This window comes from Macrobrachium rosenbergii, chromosome 5, assembly GCF_040412425.1.
Source record: "Macrobrachium rosenbergii isolate ZJJX-2024 chromosome 5, ASM4041242v1, whole genome shotgun sequence".
Lineage (NCBI taxonomy): Eukaryota > Metazoa > Arthropoda > Malacostraca > Decapoda > Palaemonidae > Macrobrachium > Macrobrachium rosenbergii.
Window position 1 is genome coordinate 47,214,995 of NC_089745.1, and position 18,430 is coordinate 47,233,424.

At 36.7% G+C, this 18,430-nt stretch overlaps 1 protein-coding gene across 3 annotated transcripts in view; it reads right to left on the minus strand.

Annotated features, from left to right (window-relative positions):
* Positions 1 to 3,699: 3,699 nt before the first annotated feature.
* LOC136838758 (transient receptor potential channel pyrexia-like) overlaps positions 3,700 to 18,430 on the minus strand; it is a 30,344-nt gene continuing 15,613 nt past the window's right edge. For all 3 annotated transcript variants that reach the window (XM_067104234.1, XM_067104236.1, XM_067104235.1), the window contains exons 2-5: positions 5,702 to 5,897; positions 5,103 to 5,185; positions 4,495 to 4,747; positions 3,700 to 4,087 (exon numbers count right to left, since the gene is read on the minus strand). In XM_067104234.1, the coding sequence (XP_066960335.1) occupies positions 3,735 to 4,087; positions 4,495 to 4,747; positions 5,103 to 5,185; positions 5,702 to 5,897 (885 nt within the window). In that variant the 3' untranslated portion in view covers positions 3,700 to 3,734. The remainder of the gene's footprint in view (positions 4,088 to 4,494; positions 4,748 to 5,102; positions 5,186 to 5,701; positions 5,898 to 18,430) is intronic.

The following is an 18,430-nucleotide window of genomic DNA, read 5'->3' on the forward strand; positions in this document are numbered from 1 at the left end:
ATTAAAAAGCTCTGAGCCATTTCATATTGAAAGGCTCAGAACCTTTGATCAAGGAGATATCTGTAAACAATCATCTTATCTTGACTGCCTGTGAGGTATGGTCACTTGCCAAGTCAGTCTGTTTTCATTGCAACCTAAGCATTGTTCAAATAATATATGTTAGTTGTTGGTAATATCAGCTAATTATTATTATTTTTTTAGTAATAGTTGTAACAATTGTGTAACAAGACCATAGAGTTTAATTTCTTGACTTATACAACTAACACAAAAGATTTTTTCATAAATGGTAAAAATTGGAGCAGTGCCAAGTTGAAGAAGTTTGCAAATAATGGAGGAGTTGAAAATGAATTAATGAACAGTAAAAGGTAGAAAGAGGTGTAGTTGGGGGTACAAGGAACACTGCCTTGACTGGGAAAGTCTTTCCAATTGTTGGTCTTCCACTGAGATCTCATTTGCTCTTAAATATATTGCAAAAGCTGGTCTTTTGGAACAATTAAAGTTTATAATGTACTACCATTTTATCACCCTATATTTGGTTATGATGCAGAGGCAGACGCACTGTATATGTACATAAGTATGTAGCTTTTTAATGATAGAGTTAATATTTCCATGACCTTAGTAGTAAATAAGAACTGTCTTGACATATTAAAAAATGTTTTTCATACAAACCAGTTTGTAATCATAAATAACATTACTTACACATAAATGGCTTTCAAGTCACAAAAACCTGTTAGATCTTGAAAGACACAGATCCAATTTCTCTTGCCCAGACCATGGTCCAGCTTCCTGCTAGGATCATTCTTTGGTGCCATCCTCTTGAATGAATGAATAAATGCAAGATCAATTATAAGTTGTCTGGCATGCCACAGAATGAATAATTGATCTGTGTGAGTTGCAATTTAGGAGGGAGGTTATTATTAAGTAATTTAGCCAGACTGCTGAACCAATTTATTTATCTGTCACGGGTTAGCATGAAGGGTTTGTCTTTTTTATTAAGAAAGATTAGATTTTATATATTTAATTACATCTTTTTAAAAATTTTTGTAATTGGTTGAATTAAAAATGATGGAGATTTTGACAAAATTTCTTGAATTGATTTTGAGGATAAGAGATAAGGGGGCAAAGCGAAAAGAAGACTGCAGGATTGAAAGTTTAGTTCCTCTCCAGACGGTCTGATTGGTGCTAAGATGTTGAGTACAAATTTTATCTTCTATGACAGATTGGGGTTCTCTGTAAAGCAGTTGTCTGGACCTCCAGAAATGTATCACTCACAAATCGTATGAGGGGTAAAGATAGTTACCCCTGAAATATATCTCAAATTTTTTCTAGAAGCATAAAGGAAGAGAATAATGGGAGATGTGGATGAAATATCTACATCACTTCCAACAGATAAAACACATCCTTCCACAGTGATCAGTCCCAAGTATGCATCAGAAGACTTATGCATCACAACATGCAGATAAGTTCTTAAAAGATGTTGTATTCTGACATCACCAAGTACCTGTTCATAGAATGGCAGAGCATTCCCAGTTTGAACTAAAGGTCAACAGTGAGGAAAAAGAACAGTACTGTTGAGCTTTTATCCTGAACTAGGTGAGGTCCTCCTGTGAAATGTTCAAGTATGGGAGAACACATGATGGAGCCAGTGTAAAATTGTATACTTGAGTGCATAAGATGCCTGCCAGAGTGTAGAAATATGTGAGAAGGAGATGGACAGAAGCCTTATGTCTGCTGAAGATAGGTCTTGATGGACCTTACCAAACAAAGCAAAATGGCCTCATCAGAAGAAAGTAAAGCAGGAATAGCAAAAGGATACACAGCTGAGTCACTCTTCCCTCAAGACTTAAGACTTGGCTACAAAATCTGGAGGAAATGAGATCTCAACGGAAGACCAACAAATGGAAAACTTTCATAGTCAAGACATGACACTCACTAACATATTTAACAGAGAAAAGCTAATAAAATCACTGTCTGGAGTGTCAGAACACATAAGGGAGCATCATACTGGTTGTCAGTGAGGTTTGGTGAAGGTTTGCAAAACCAAAGCCGAGTCATAGACATAGGAATCAGTGGGCAAAGTGAAAAAACAGTTCCATGTCATCTGAAGGGAAAGCTTAGAGATAATAGCTTCGTAACCTTTTACAAGTAAGAGAGAGAGCTTCTTGACATTCTTCAAAAAAAAAAATCCAAATGAATTGGAATAGAGAGGACGATTACCCCATTTATTACACCAGATAATAAACCTTACCCACTTTCCCTGTAAGGGGTGACAATAGCTGATGCAGTAACCTCTGAAAAACCTCTCTCTAGGAGACTGCATTCATTAGCCTTCACACATGAAGATGAAGTGAAAGTGGGGTTGCTTCCCAAAGCTGCTCAAAGTGGCGAGAACTTTGAAATGTCTACTACAAGGTTTAGGAGGTCTAGAAATCACACCTCTTGTGGCCAAAAGGCAGCAGTGAGTGTTATCCAGAAGTGCGATGAAGCCTGAAACTTCACTAATACCCGATGCAGTAGGCCAAATGAGGGAAAGGGATAAACATTTAGGCTGTTCCTAGCTTACTGCATTGCATCCATGACTCAAGCCTCTGGATCCACTTGCAGAGAACAGAGTAATGATAGTCTGGATCCAACAATGGGGTAAATAGATCCAGCTAGAGGATTTCCCTCATCTGCGAGAGGATCCGGCAGCAGATTTCTAAGGAAAGAGACCAATTTGAGGGAAGGTCCTGTGGGTCAAATTGTAGTGTGATAGTGTTGTTGCGTTCGTCGGCCTAAGCACATCTTCATTATCAGTAGACAGAGACTAAGCTTGTCCATTCTTGATTTTGTAGATAACCAGTGACAGTAATGAGGAACTGTAAGCACTGCATATCCTTCTAGTAATTGTATTCCATCTCTAGCCCTGGTTTTAATTTTTGTAATCTAATATTTTCTTGATGTACAAACTGACAAAATACAGTGAATATACTGTATGTGGAAGGGAAGGTTGAGCACTTGCAAAATTTAAATTCTAACCCACTGCCTAGTGTGAAGCCCAAGTCATCATGTATTTATGATTTACTTGTCTACTTTTATTTTCTTATATTTGAGAAAAGGTTGCAGATTGTTTAAAAAGAATATTTCTTATTTCTTGTTTCTTCTCTTTTTGCATTAGCCACATTAGTTTACACTAGATTTTTATGTTTGATGTGAAAAACAACATTGTGTCTAGGGTACAGTATTATAGTCTATTTTTTTGCTTTATTGTAGTCTCTTCACTTTTGTCTACTTGATGTCCCAGTTCACAGTGGCTAGTACTGAATAATATTGCTGTGTTTATTTTTTTGTACCAGAAAATAGTATGAAATAGAGTTATTCAAGTAAATTTCATATCACACTGGAGTTGCAGTGGTTCAGAAAAGGCATAGGAAAAAAAACTTAACAATTATATAATTTGTAAGGTTGACTTGTGATGGAATATGTATGTGAATGAAAAACATTGGATGATCTGAGTTGAATCTTTTCAACAAATTTCTTTAGTATATTTAAAGCTTATTTTGCAAGTAGTACGGTACTTAAATTCATATTCAAAGGGTTATTCATGCTTTGCGTGGGTATGAATTTGCTGTGTTGGTAAGGAACCCTCTGCTGAAGTTGAAGATCTGCATTTGAGTATTGTTGGTATTTTTTAACCTATTAATGAGGTAACAAAAAACATTGTAATTTTAATTTTTTTAATTAAAAGAAGTAAATTATTTTGAGTTCAGGATTTTCTTCATCATTTGAGACATCACAGTAACTGACTTCTGTAATTCATTAAGTTGTTCCTGCATGTTTTCTAAAGTTGTACTTTGTATTTCATTTGCTGTGTCTGTGTCTTCGGCTTCGTCCTCCCCATCATCTGTTACTAGATCTGCTTCACTTTCCCTATTGTGGAGACCATTTTCAATTAACAGCCTTGTGTTTCTTATAATCCAGTCAGGTAATGTGTAGCTTGTTGGAATAAGCTTGGTAACATTGCTGAAATAAACCTTGCCAGGTTTCGTTGGATCATAGGGACGGATGAAAATGTTGTAGTGCTCCATTGGGCCTCGTTGTTGTGACCCTGTTGAGTAAATGCGATAATTGTACAGTGATTAATTGTAATTTTTAAAGAAGATATAGTGCAATACATTTTCTTATCACAAGGCAGTATTTGGTCATGAGTAAAAAACAATTAATTGGTCTCTGAAATAATTTCATGACTGTTGCTCATAAGTAGGTTATTGGATTCATTTGGCGTATACTGTTTAACAAATATAAGTTAAGAATAAATGAGAAAATTCAGGTTGCAGTTCAACTTATTTAAAATTAACTTTATGGTAAAGCCAGGAAACCATTGTTGCTCAGTGACATTTTATGATATGCTCAAAAGTGAATCCCAGCTGATCAGGAAAATCAAAGGAGGTCAGTAACACATACATATTTGATACATCTTTGTTTCCATAATAATGAGATTTCCTTCAGACTTACTAGTTCCTTGTCTGATCCACCAGTCTACGGAAGCATCAGAATCTGATATTTGGTTGCAAGCATTTGGGACATGGAGACTCCTTTGAGGTAAATGATGTAATAATGAGCACTTGTTTCTCAACCATGTATGCAGTTGATATGGCATAATCCAGCTGACAAGCCGAGATGATAGCATTATGTCCACAGATGTTTCCTGTTCAACAGTGAGTGCAAGACGGCTTACACCAGCTTCTTTTTGAAGCATCTGGATATCCTGTAAGTGAAGTGATTGAATTTGAAGGAATGTTTAAGACAGTTCTAAAAATGAAGTAAGGCATTTTATAATAAACACTGCATTTGCTTATTGTTATGTTTGTTGCGTTACAAAGTTATCGATGCTGATTTTTCAAGAAGCGACCAAGGGAAAGATGTTCTTAATCATTTGTACATTACTTTCCTTCTCACAAATTCTGTAGTGATGAATGCTTAATAGGAAAAAAACTTGTATAATTTAAAACCAAGGAAAAATTATTTGACTTTAACATATAACAGTATTTTTAATGTTCACTAGAATTCTGTTTTATCCTTGGATTTTATCTTGTAGATGTATAACAAAAGCACAGACTTACTTGTACAGCAAGACCTACGAGTAGGTTAGTGATTACTATTGTCATCAGTAACACAAAGAGGACAAATATAACATGTGCAGTTCCTGAAAGAAAAAAAATATATTGTGGATTATACCTTTATTTTTGAAACTGGATAATTTTCGTGAATGAAAAATGTGTTAAATGTAGCTGAAGTAGAATAGATATATTATTATTGATGAAAAGCATTGATAGTTGAGTAACTTCCATTTACTGATTTTGCATTTATTAGTATTAGAAATAAGGAAAGACATGCTGTCCAGAGGCCAGAAAATAGACTTAAGAGTTCAAAGACTAAAATTGTTTGGGCATGTGATAAGGAGAGATGAGAAGCAATTAGCCATAAAAGTAGTAGACTCGGAAGTAGCAGATGACCAGTAGGAAGGCCCAGAAGGTTCTAGAGAAATGGCAGAAATGAAGACATGGATCAGCTGGGAATTCAGACAGAAGAGATTGGAAAGAACTCATTTCAAGTTTAACCCTGTAAGGAAAATATTAGAATTTATTATATAGTAGGGGAGAGTTACGTTTTACTATTTCCTGAGTGTCATGTCATTTTGAGGAAAACTGTATTAACTCACCTGGAAGAGTTTGCTCTGTATCTTTCCCTAGAATGCTTGCAACTTCCAGCTCTCCCACCATCATGGCCAGTGTTTTGAGAACTGACATCCAAATAGTGCTGAAAACTTCTCCCTCAAAAACGAGGTAGAAGCTCACAGAAAACCCGATGAAGAGTGATGAATAAACACAGGCAAAAGTAAGCATCCTTACTGATACCTGAAAATATATAGTACAGTGTATAAGTTTTTTTTAGCTCTCTCTCTCTCTCTCTCTCTCTCTCTCTCTCTCTCTCTCTCTCTCTCTCTCTCTCTCTCTCTCTCTCTCTCTCTCTCTCTCTCTCTCTCTCATTGTCATAATATTTTGCTTAAATGTTGTCAGTTTGAATATTTTATATTGAGGCCTGTAGACCAGCCTCTACAAAGGTAACTACTAAAGATTTTGTGAATAATTAAGAAGTTCTTTCAAATTTGTAAGTACATAATGTTTATCTAAAAATATTTTTCCATTTTACAGAATGTTTCAGCTGTTTAAGTGATTAGAGTAAATTGTTAACCAGCTAGGTTAGTGTTTTCAGGATTCTAAAAAAAATATCTTTGTGACTCCTGAAACGTGACTTGCTAGTCAAGATACCTGCCAACAGAAATTCCAGGTCTACACTTCTTGCACCACAGATCATCTTTTAGTTTATAAAATCTAACAAAATATTGGAAGCAACATTGTTCTGTGTGAGATTCTGAGGTTAAAGAAATAGGTAATTCATCATCATTTAGGTTCTGTGTTGCCAATAGTGTTCCAGTGGATGTATATGAATTGTTATTTCTTATGGCAAGTTTTAACAAGCCAACACTCAACCAGTTCCTGTTACATCATCAACTGTGCAAAAGTCTTGTACAGTATTTTCAAAGATTTGTGAATTGAATTACTATAACAATGTTTTTTCATTCTCTTGTTTCTTATTGAGGTTTGTTCCTTATTTTCAGTGACAAGTAGTGCTTAAGAACCACTGCTAAATTATTATGAAAAGGTCTTCAGTCAACAGATTAAGTTTTCATTTTATTCTTAATTTTGGATCATGCAGATCAGTAATCAGTGACTTGCAAGAATGGTTTTTAGGATTTATAAAACATAATTATAATTCTGCCTAACCACAGAAAACATAATACTGTACAGAACTGTGCATTTGCATTTTCATTTGTGAGACAAACTACTGTCCAGTTTTCAGAAAGCCTCATTCCATCCCTACCAGATTGTTGATGGAACTTCCCAGGCCAATTGTTTTAATCAGAAGAACAAAGCAGTTTCAAGTTAGGGGTTCCTGATATTTTCAGTAAGTACATATGACAATAATTCTTTGTGCAGCAGTTGACGCATTTTTTTATTGTTTCTTAGATAGATTTTGGCCATCTCTCACATATAAGTGTTTGGGCTAGTTTCTTGTCAAGTTTTGAGATTGGCTGTGAGGTTCAGCTACAAAAAGATATGAGAATTGTACTAATTTCAAGAATTATTTGTCTCATCACAACCCCATCAATTTAACTTATGCCTAATACAGTGCATATTCATATTCTGAATGTTCCCAGGCACAATCTTTTGTCTCTCATACATAGGCACTTTTCTTCACATGCACCACCTGAAGACAGTCATTGAACTTGATAACAACTAGTGGTTATGGGGGAATAACCTTCACTCACCTGAGTCACTAAGCACCATTTCTTGAGCTGTCACCTGGTGTAGTGGTATTGCTTTGTTCTATAGCAATACCACTACACCAGTGGTATTACTTTTCAGGGTTGTTGAACTTGAGTATTCTGTTTTCGTGTATAATTGCTGGTTTAGTTTCTCTAATGGAGAAAAAACAAGTACAAAGACATTGCGAGAGGTGTGAGCATCTGTGAGAGCGCTTCATGTCCCCTTTTGAAACTTATCCCTATAGATATTGTGTTACCTGTAGGGGCAAGGCATGTTCTTTCCCTGTATGGAGTGCATTGGTTGGTCTCCCAGTCAGTTGAAGAGGTTTACTAGGAGGAAGAATAAGGATAGAAAGCATTCACCGGCCTTCTCAGGAAGGAATACTCCTCGGAACTGTTCAAACACTTTTCTTCCCATCCCTGCAGTTCCTCTTCACCTGCCACCTGTATGCATCGCTCTCCCTCAGTTTGGGGCAGCCCGTTTATGGAAGGAAGGAAGGCTGCCGACCATACTCTTGTCAGTTCTGTCTATGTCTACTGATTAATTTGAGGTTCCAGGTATGCAATTGTCTTTGGCTGAGTACTTGATGAAGATGTGGCCTTCTTTGGTCATCCTGGCAAGTCCATCTGTTGCTGTGTCCCACTTAGCCTTAGCTAAGAAGAGGCTTCTGCCGTTGCTGTTACTTCTGTAACTGTCACTGCTAAGGAGGTTGACCCTCCAGTAGTGGTCATACTTCCAGTCCGGTATGCTCCTTCTTCAGCTGTAGGCTTGAAGATGTTTCCTCCCTCAACCTGTTACCAGCATTCTAGGAGAGCAAGACCTGAGCTAGAAAGAAGAAGCGCAAGCACTGTTCTTCTCCTCCTCCTCTTCCATGTCATTGAGCTCCTCCTCCTCTTCCCACAGGAAGGAGAAGGGGAAGTCTAAGAAGGAAGTCCAAAAAGCCCTCTTTTGAGAGGTTTCATGAGACTTTGAGTACCCTTCTCATCTTTAGGGGGCTATGGTTTTCAGATACCTGGAGGTGACTTAGTAATGACTGGCTAGGCTGGCAGGGATCTTAATGTGCATGTTCAGTATCCCATCTTGGACTGCTCCATCTTGAACACATGGACTACTCCTAGCTCTTCCAACTGTGTTTCATCAGCAACACACCTGATCAAGCCATCACCTCCAGCCTGTTTGAGCCCCAATCCACAGACCAGGACCACTCACCCAGCAAGTTCACTTGCAACAGGTCTTCTTTTGGTATGAGCCAGTGCTTGGTCAACCCACTGTCTTGTGATCACGCTGCTCCATGCTTGGCCCCACGGTTGCATGTGCTCACTTACCTGTACCCTTTTCTAGACCAATTACTGCCAATTGTAGGGAGCTGTTGTGCTGAAATTGTGGCAGAGATACATCTTTTGAAATGCCCTTTGGAGTTTTAAGGAAGAAAAATGATTATGACTGTTTTTGTATGAATAGTGACTATGACAGTCATCAATGATCACATTCTTAAGCTAATGTGGCTATGGTCCAGTATGCCATTCCAAGTACAGGTCTTCTCCATTTCTAGGTGGTTACCCTAATACTCCTAGTACCAGTTGCACACCATGACCTTGGTAGTGGGCACAGGAGCAGATGTGTGTGTCTGCCTCTCAGGAGAAGTAATCAAGCAGTTATACAGTTCATCCTGTGAAGAGGATGGTTTTCCAGTCTAGGCGAGAGCTCATGAAGACCTAAATACATTCAGGAGTTATTCAGTCTCAAAAAATATACAATCCTGTTGGAATATGCCTAAAATATGTTCAAGGAAGTGTTCCTGCAAATTGCATTAGTATTACTTAAACTCGGCTCAGTTACACTTTATTTGAGGACAGCGAATGAGTTGTAATGCCGTTCAGTGACTTCCACTTATGTGTTAAGCTTTTACACTGATCAGTCCAGTCCCTAGTGGGTTAATCCTACCACCAGCTGCTGCCACATAGGTTATTGAAGTCAATTTGGTCTGAGGTTGAGGAGACAGGAAACCAGCATGGAATATGTTACTCATATGACTTATCTTCATTTCTTTTTCTGCCTGTCCAGGTTTTCCAAAAAGGTAAAGTAGGTAAAGAAGCTGATCCCAGCTTTTAATTCCATATTTCTGGTCACCTTCAAAATTTTTGCTACTGTGACCAATACTGTATGGATGGTTTGAAGTGGAAGGTCTTGGTGACAAGCGCCCTCCATGTACTTCAGGGGTTGTAAAATATTGTCCTTCCTGCTCAGGTGTTGTCCATGAGACATCAGGCAGCTGGCTTTAACGATATTCAGGGGTGCAGTTCTGGCTAAGAGCAGTTGATTATTCTCCTTGCATTAGCAGTCTAATACTGATGGGAGAAGCCATGAGCAGAATTTGTCTTCTGGCTAGATATGCGCACACGGAAGAATACTAGGCTCTTCTTGTTGTATTCAGCAGCCATTGGAATGGGAGACTAAGGTGAATTGAGTCACTTGGAGGGTGTTGTGTTATTTCATCCCTGATGTACCCAGATGTGTTCATCAGTGTATCTTTTGTCCTCAACAACTGAAGATTCTCATTCTTTGGCAGTCCCTGAATATGATGATGGGCCTGACAGTTCAGCAGGGATGCACCATTCATCTTAATGATGGTCTAATTTGTGTCCCCCCAACATGGAACAAAGTCTGAAGTAGCAATATATCTTCAGGTTTCACCCCTTACTCAGTTGTGATGATTTTTGTGCTAATGATGGCATCCTCATAATGACTTAATAATTTTCTTATGCTGTATTGTCACTGTCTGCTTAAGTGGTCTTTAGTAGAAAAGTCAGATATACATGACACTGGAGAAAAAATTTAGTACATTACCATGACACCTTTTGACTTAAGGCACCCTACAGACACAGTCTATTAAAAGAAAAAACTAACTTTACTATATGTAATCAGATCTGTAAGTTTCCTATACAGGTTAATTTTAGGTAATGGACATGTTTTCCTCTAATCAAATTTATTAATGTATTTCATGGAAAACCTGAGGGGAAAGGTATTAGAGTGTCATCTCAATTTAACAGACAGCTCGGGGATATGCTCCCTTCCAGTAAGTAATAAAATCCTTAAAGTAACAAAGACTATCATATAATCTGTATGATGGATACCCTGGGGCCAACTTGCATGGCTTATAGTATATTGTAATTTTCATTCAATTTGAAATGCTGATTTGCTTAACATTCAAATGCAGAGATACAGCTGGAGAATTAATTGCTTACAGAAATATACAGTATATATGTACCTGTACCTACTTATGGTTACAAGATATGTAAAACATTGATGCAAAACCCATATAATATAAAAGACATAAACATTGTTTCATTTTAAACATAAGCAACTCCAAATTCTTCATAAAACGAGAGGCACAGCCAGGCTTGAGTACATTCATTCGTTTTTTCACCAACCACCATCAGGTACAAACAAGAAAGCCTCAGTCACGTGCCACACGTGAAACTATGAAAAGCTTATGATGGAATCAATAAAGAGGTAGTGTAGAGGGTTTTCAGGATGTATAGTATGAATGATAAGTTAGTGAAAACAATTAAAATTTTTAACAATGGAATTGAAGTGTGTGTTAGAATATGTAGGTGGAAGAGTGATTGGTTTGATGTATAAGTGGTTCTGAGACATAGCCGCAATTTGTCTCCATGGATGTCCAGTACCTTTATTGTTGGAATAATGTTAGAAGTCAGAGATAGGACAGTAATTGTAGGGGGAAAAGTTGTGAGTTATAAAATATATTGTGAATAGAGTATGGAGTGGTTGATGTTTGCTGATGATGTAGTGCTGATTGAGGACAGTTTAGGAAAACTGCGTAAATTAGCAAAAGAGTTTTGAAGTGTTTTTAGGAGGAAAAAAGTTGAGAGTAAATGTGAGCTAGGTTAAAGTTATGTGGATAGCTTGAAATCAGGAAAGAGGGGCATTGCAGGCGGGTATGGGTGCTGGTAGATAGGAAGCTGTTGATTTATATAAGCAATTTATTTGGGAATAAATTAAGTGGGTGTTGTAGAATAAGAGGAGAGGTGAGTCACATAATAGGTAAAGCAAGAAAGACAGTGGGGTGTATAAAAATGATTGGGAGAGTATATGTAATACCTGTAGAAGCCAAGGTGGGAATGTATGAATGAATTGTTGAGCCAGCTCTACTTTATGGAAGAGAAGTGTGAATGTTGAATGCAAATGAAAAAAGTGTTGAATCTGTTGAGATAAAGTGTTGTGCAATATAGGTAATGTAAGAAGAATTAATAGGATGACAGTTATGGAGAAACATAAAAGGTGTCATGAGAAGGTTAGTGTAAGTGAAATGGTGGATGTGAGTGGATGGATATGAATCCTTAATGTAGTCTGGTCATGTAGAAAGTATGGAAGATGATAGCTGGTAAAAGAACTGTATAATTTAGGTATGGTAAAAGGAAGGTTGAGAAAAAGACCTAGAAATGTTTGATAAAATAGATTGAAAGAGGAAACTCGAAAGGAATCCTTAATTTCCAAGAAGCGTGAGAATGTGTGTGATGAAGCAATGAATGGGAGCAATGTGTAGCAGGGTTCGACGTGCAGTCTGGTGAGCATTCTGTGAAAGTATATAAAGTTACTAATGTTGCAAAAGTAAAGTTTTCTTGCACAGGAGATTCATACACGATACAGCAGTTGATTTATGAAAATTGAAGTACCCTGTGTTGTAAGAATGTCTTAAAGTTAATATATACCATAGTGTCCACATGCATATACTTTTATAGTCCTAAGTACGCCATGCTAAGAGAATTGGTCTGAATCATGATACAGGTGTAACAGTTCCCGGTGATCTTGTCATGACTAGAGGCAATAAACCCGCCCTTACAAAAACTTACCTCCATTTTACATATTGCATAAATCTCTCTCTCTCTCTCTCTCTCTCTCTCTCTCTCTCTCTCTCTCTCTCTCTCTCTCTCCACCTGTATCTTTGTGTTTGTGTATGTATGACACTATACTGTATACATATACCATGTTTTGGTTATGTGCATGGTTTTTATAGTCGTAGTTTGGTACTTCTTGATATATATATATATATATATATATATATATATATATATATATATATATATATATATATATATATATATATATATATATATATATATATATATATATATACAGTATATATATGTATATATGTATGTATATATATATTATGGGCAGATGTGTGCAATGGTAGCATTCCCGCCTACCGAGCAAGCAAAGTCAGAGTCGACCCTTGAGCGAGATCGGATGAATGCCATCATTAAAAACTCACTATGTTCCTGTGTTTACCTAATCACTGCATTATGTACCTAGACGCTTGTGGTACTATTACTACCTCATCCCAAACTACTTCCTGAGAACTGGAAGGTGAAACTTTCTGTTACAATCTCCGGGAAATAGGAAAAGGTGCGAGTACACACACACACACACACACACATATATATATATATATATATATATATATATATATATATATATATATATATATATATATATATATATATATAATGCGCATTTGTCCGTCCCTCAAACAAAAATAATACAATTATTACTTTGCGTGATGTGCAGAATTAAACGAACACCAAGTTTTGAAAATGAAATACCTTTAGATCTTCTTAATGAAAGGCGGTTGATATACGGAGGAGTTTAACACAAGAAAATAACAACATTGCAAGAGTAATTTTCCAAATTCCGGCGCCAGTTGAACTGCACACTGAAATTCATGGACTATGCGTTTGAACAAATGTAATCACCTTCACCTTCCCTCAGTTCCCTGTCAACATGGTACCAACTCATCTGTTTATAGATGTTACGTATGCTCAGCATGTTGCGTACTTTTTGAAATGGGCGTTGGGTGCGTTCTTTACGTGACAGGCATCCTGAGAGCCTCCCGAAGGAATTCATTCTTCAAAGTGGTAATTATAGAAGGGCACGGTCAAGATACACGTCCAACATGCGCCCAGGGGAAGACAAAAAGAAACTAGTCGTACCCCCCTTGAAAGGAGTCGAAGGTACAGACAAACCCGAGGCAAAACATTGCTGTGGTATTTTAGAGGATAATCTTCGAACTTAGGCGGGATGACGACGAAAACATGCTTACTTTCGTCGATGATCTTTTCGTGGTGTTATGTAAACGCTTTTAAAATATGTCCGTGTAGGAGGCACGTTTGCTTGTATCGTCGAGAACTTAATATAGTATTCGTGAAGAAAGCATAACTGGCAAGTTCATCGTACAGCTCATAAATACAGATCTGTGAACGAAACTGTAGTTGATGAGTTATTAGGATCTTGAGAATTTCATAGAGGCAGACTGTTTGAGAGAAAAAAATAGAAGAAACTGACTAAATCCAGTTAGAAGATTATATCTTCTAGAAGGATTTAAAGAAAAACAAAAAAGTGCTACCTGAACAATATGCAGCAAAGCGTTTACAGCAAAATTCAGTTAATTAGGCAAATGGAGTCCGTTGTGAGATCCTCCTTAAATGAGCAACTGGAACAGAAGGGCTAAATTTAAAACGAGACCTGGGAAATAATTTGTTAAAAATCTTTAAAAAACTAAGAAGTTGTTTAGATAAAAACGCATATGACAGTCATATAAGGTGGCTCGAATTAAAACATAGCAAACAAAGCCTAATTAATCCCGTAGGGGGGTAGGGCCGTCAGTGCACTTCGCATGGTGGACTGGAAGTATCACTAAATGTTTACACCTTCCTTTCGGCCCCAAGCTACACCCACCTTTCAGCGGCAGCCGTTTACTTTATCTAATTCCCCTTCTTTTCTTTCCATCTGGCTGCCTTACCACTCCCTCTTTTCGCAACTTGAGCGCATAACGGCTAGAAATGTCCCAGCGCTTGGCCTTGTATCTGAATTTCTACAAATCAGATTTAAATCGACTTTTTTAAAGATGAGAAACTGCTGTGTTCAGTTCCTTAAGTAATTATTGTTTCGATGACGAGCGTTATCATAATTATTTTCAATGAAAGAAAGTGTTGTTGTCACTATTTTTCGTTTTCTTAATTAGACGTTTGTAGTAAGAAAAAGAATTAAATTTACTTAGGCATTTGGATCGTCCTGAATAGGGTACTTATTGGGACAGAATTGGGATTTTACGATATAACTCGGTAGACCGATTCAAGTAAACAAATGCTCATAAAAATTACATGAAAAAGTCATAAACGTTAATTGAATTGTGGTTAAAATTTCAAAATTAGAGCAATTCATTAGCTAAGATATTTGATAATGTAATTTAATCTGAAGTATGCTCAAAACGTTCCCTTTTAGCTCACCGAAACTCGTACGGAGATATTCGTAGCATCAACGTCCGCGAACAGGTTAAGTTTTTCGAGTCGCCATTGATTTGAGAAAACTTTAAGATAGAAAATTTTGAACTTTATATTTAACAAAGAAAACTTTAACTTTTTGACTTACAGTTTTGAACGCATTAACCGAGACTTGTTGTCGTCTTACAACGGTTTTTATCAGCTGGTAACTACTAAGTAGTTATTACTATCCAGGCAGTGGGATGCCATGAACTGTGATTACGGCATAAAACAGACGGGGTGGCAGTGATTTGCCGAGGGCAAAAGAATGAGTTAATGCATAACCCAAGGTCACATAAACAGCTATTAATTTTTTTCATGTGCTCCATATATACACTTTTTATTTTACTTTTTTCTTCTAAAATGCATCTTGATCATCGCGAGTCCTCTTAATATCTTGACAAGTAAATTGATCATGTGTTTTTTGTTGCGTACAACCACATCCAACACACTCCCGGAGGGGGTTAAAATAATAGCTTTCTTTTTCTTTCCTTGGGGTAAATTATTGTCCCATTTCTTTACGCTGAAGGTAATGAAGGGGAGTTGTTTTTGGCTTTATCATTATGTTTAATTCGTCCGTTCTTTTAATTACGCTCATAATTAGTTTCCTGCTGTTATTTAATGATACACTAAGTTCAAGAGCATGAGGGTTTCTTCGCATATTGTGGGATATACATACATGGATTAAAGCATACACAGACAGACATATATATATATATATATATATATATATATATATATATATATACATATAATATATATAGATATATAAATTATATGTTATATATATATATATATATATATATATATATATATATATATATATAGTATGCATGTTTCAACAGCAAGATTTTTCCATTAACAGGGATGGCTTCAGAGAAAAAATGACAGTCACTGCCACATTCATACTTTCACTGCTGAGTCGTGAATGAATCCCTGTTCTGAAAACTCCTGAACGTTATTCCTAAATAGTGGGCTCATTATCAGTCACTCAGAAATTCTGCAATTCACTCTATATATATATATATATATATATATATATATATATATATATATATATATATATATATATATATATATATATATATATATATGTGTGTGTGTGTGTGTGTGTGTGTGTGTGTGTGTGTGGTGTGTGTGCTGATAACCCCAGTTTACTCATATATTTATTAAAAATTAAGAGAGAACCATAAACGAAAGAGAAATCCCCTATATCCATGGCTAACTCACAGCCACCTGCTGGATTAAAAGCTTTTGCACTGTAACCATCTCCTATCAATCCTCTCATTTTCCCTTTCCCGTGTGTCAGTATTAAACACCACAAAGAAGAGCTACCATTGTCTTCCCCTTATGTGTCCCTCGGCAGATCATCTTCAAAAGCGAAGGAAACCAGCACCTGTAGACTCAGTGATGAACCTGCAGATTTAGGAGTGACAGTGTCTTGTGCCCATCGACCACCTACAACCTCACAGTGGACATTCCAAGACCCCCTGCTGACCTCAACTGCTAAAGACGTAAGAGAGGCCCTGTCTGTAGGGTGTTCTAGGGATTGTACTCTTAAGATGAAGGGTCTTGACCAATTAGACACTTGTAACTACCATAGGCCTGCCTTCTTGGATCCGATGGCCTGACTATTGACATACCATCCCTACCTTAGGCCCTCCTTCTGAAATCTTCACATGGGTCTAAGTAAAGGAAATTCGTGGAGGAAAAGTCAGTTGGCGAGAACAAGAGCTGGCCAAAAAAGTACCAAAGACGAATGAGTCACAGCTGCGCCTGTTAGACTGACCGGTAGTGAATTCCGCAACGCAGGGTTAGAAGTCTCAAGAGCACAAATTCCAAGTCCAGAAGAGGCACTTTTAAAACCCCTCTCTTTCTTTCTCTTTCTTCACGAAATGCTGCGTTTACCGAACCATCCTACTCCTTCCTACCGTGAGGCCACTCATCCCAGATGTGGAAGATCTATGCACAAGCCAGAAAAGCTCGGTACAAAATTGGCAATTGTGGCAAGGTGGGAGTGGAAAGGAGCATTTAAGTGATTCGTTGGTTCAGAGTAGGAGAATAAACAAAGATATTATGTCTTCGTAAACGTAAAAAATAGTTAAGAAGGGAAAACGATACTAGAGTTCATAGAAGTGATCATAAGAGTACCAAGTCGTGTTAAAGATAGTTCTATAGCATAAAGCATCCAGAGCAAATGTCTGATTGTCTCAGAACTATTGCATCTGATTTTTGCCTTATGGGATCATGTATCCTTAGTGATTTGTAAATGTTTTGAACCAGTTAGATAATAAGAGTCAAATATCTGGTGGGGATGTAAGTGGTTGTGTTTACATCACATTAATAGTATGGCATCACTTGTCTCTGTTATAGAAATAAAGTAAATAGTGTAAAGTTTCAATAACCAGTAGCAATAGTGAAACTAAACCCCCTATGGTAAGTTGCTGCTCCTTTTGTGTCATATATTCAGACGATTTTGCGCTTATCTGTAGTATGTTATTTATTGATTAGATTAAGGGAGTGCATGGGTGACTGAGTTGTATGCCTAGGTTAACCTTGATATCCGGGGCATTCGTGATTTGCGAGTAAGACATTTTAGTTTGAGAGCGAGTTCATTTTGTTACTACATGAACGAATTGCATTTTCATCTTCTGTTAATGTTCAACGGTTCTTTATACGAAACATTTTCATTTTGTGATAAGGTCTTATCCTGCGGTCATTCTTTTGAAAGTGTAAGTAATCATAATGTAAAGGTATTGCCTTGAATTGCTTTAGTGTGTAATGTGAAAGAATCCCATTTTCGTTTGTTGTTTGTTGTATATTAACATTCATCCCTATAGGAGACACATTTAGGTTCAGTAAATTTTACATGCTAATTGTACCAAAACGTCATACCGAACGATTCGTCATTTCATTTGTTGTTTGTTTGTGAACGAGCCCAGTATGATATTTCGCCTTTTTGGTTATTGTTTCTTTTTTTATGTGATCTTTTTTTCGCATGTTCTATTTATCCGTTGAATAAATTGTAAAGCCGGGACCTTACTTCTGGTAATGAAAAGTCTTTGGTCTTCACCCACTTTGGTCCAACTTACTATTGTGATAAAACATAATCAGGTGTTGATTGAACCAAGTGCATGTGATTATCATCCTTTTTCCAAGTGTGGAATAGTGTGAAGTGTGAGAATCCAAAGGGGTATGAAACAACATATCTAAGGATATCCTTCAGAATTTATCTTCAAGGTAGAGTGAATGTGAATAAAATAAACAAGGTGTATTGGAATCTGGAAGTCATTATGGAACCAGTGTCAGGCAAATAAAATGTTGTATTTCTGAAAGTAAATGACTTACGTTGACAAGAGGGTCAGGAGTAGATGAGGCCTTGCACACTTGTGGTTGAACCCAGGTTTGAATAAGAGACAAACTCTCTCTAGACATTATTCCGCCTTAAGAAGGTGGCCTGTGGCAGCTCTAGCTCCAAACCAGACCAGTACACCGCCACAAATTATTTTATTGCACTCCAAACTGCTCCATTATGTAACAATATATATATATATATGTATATATATGTATGTATATATATAATATATATATATATGTATATATATATGTATGTGTGTATATATATATATTTATATATATATATATATATATATATATATATATATATATATATATATATATATATATATATATATATATATATATATATTATATATA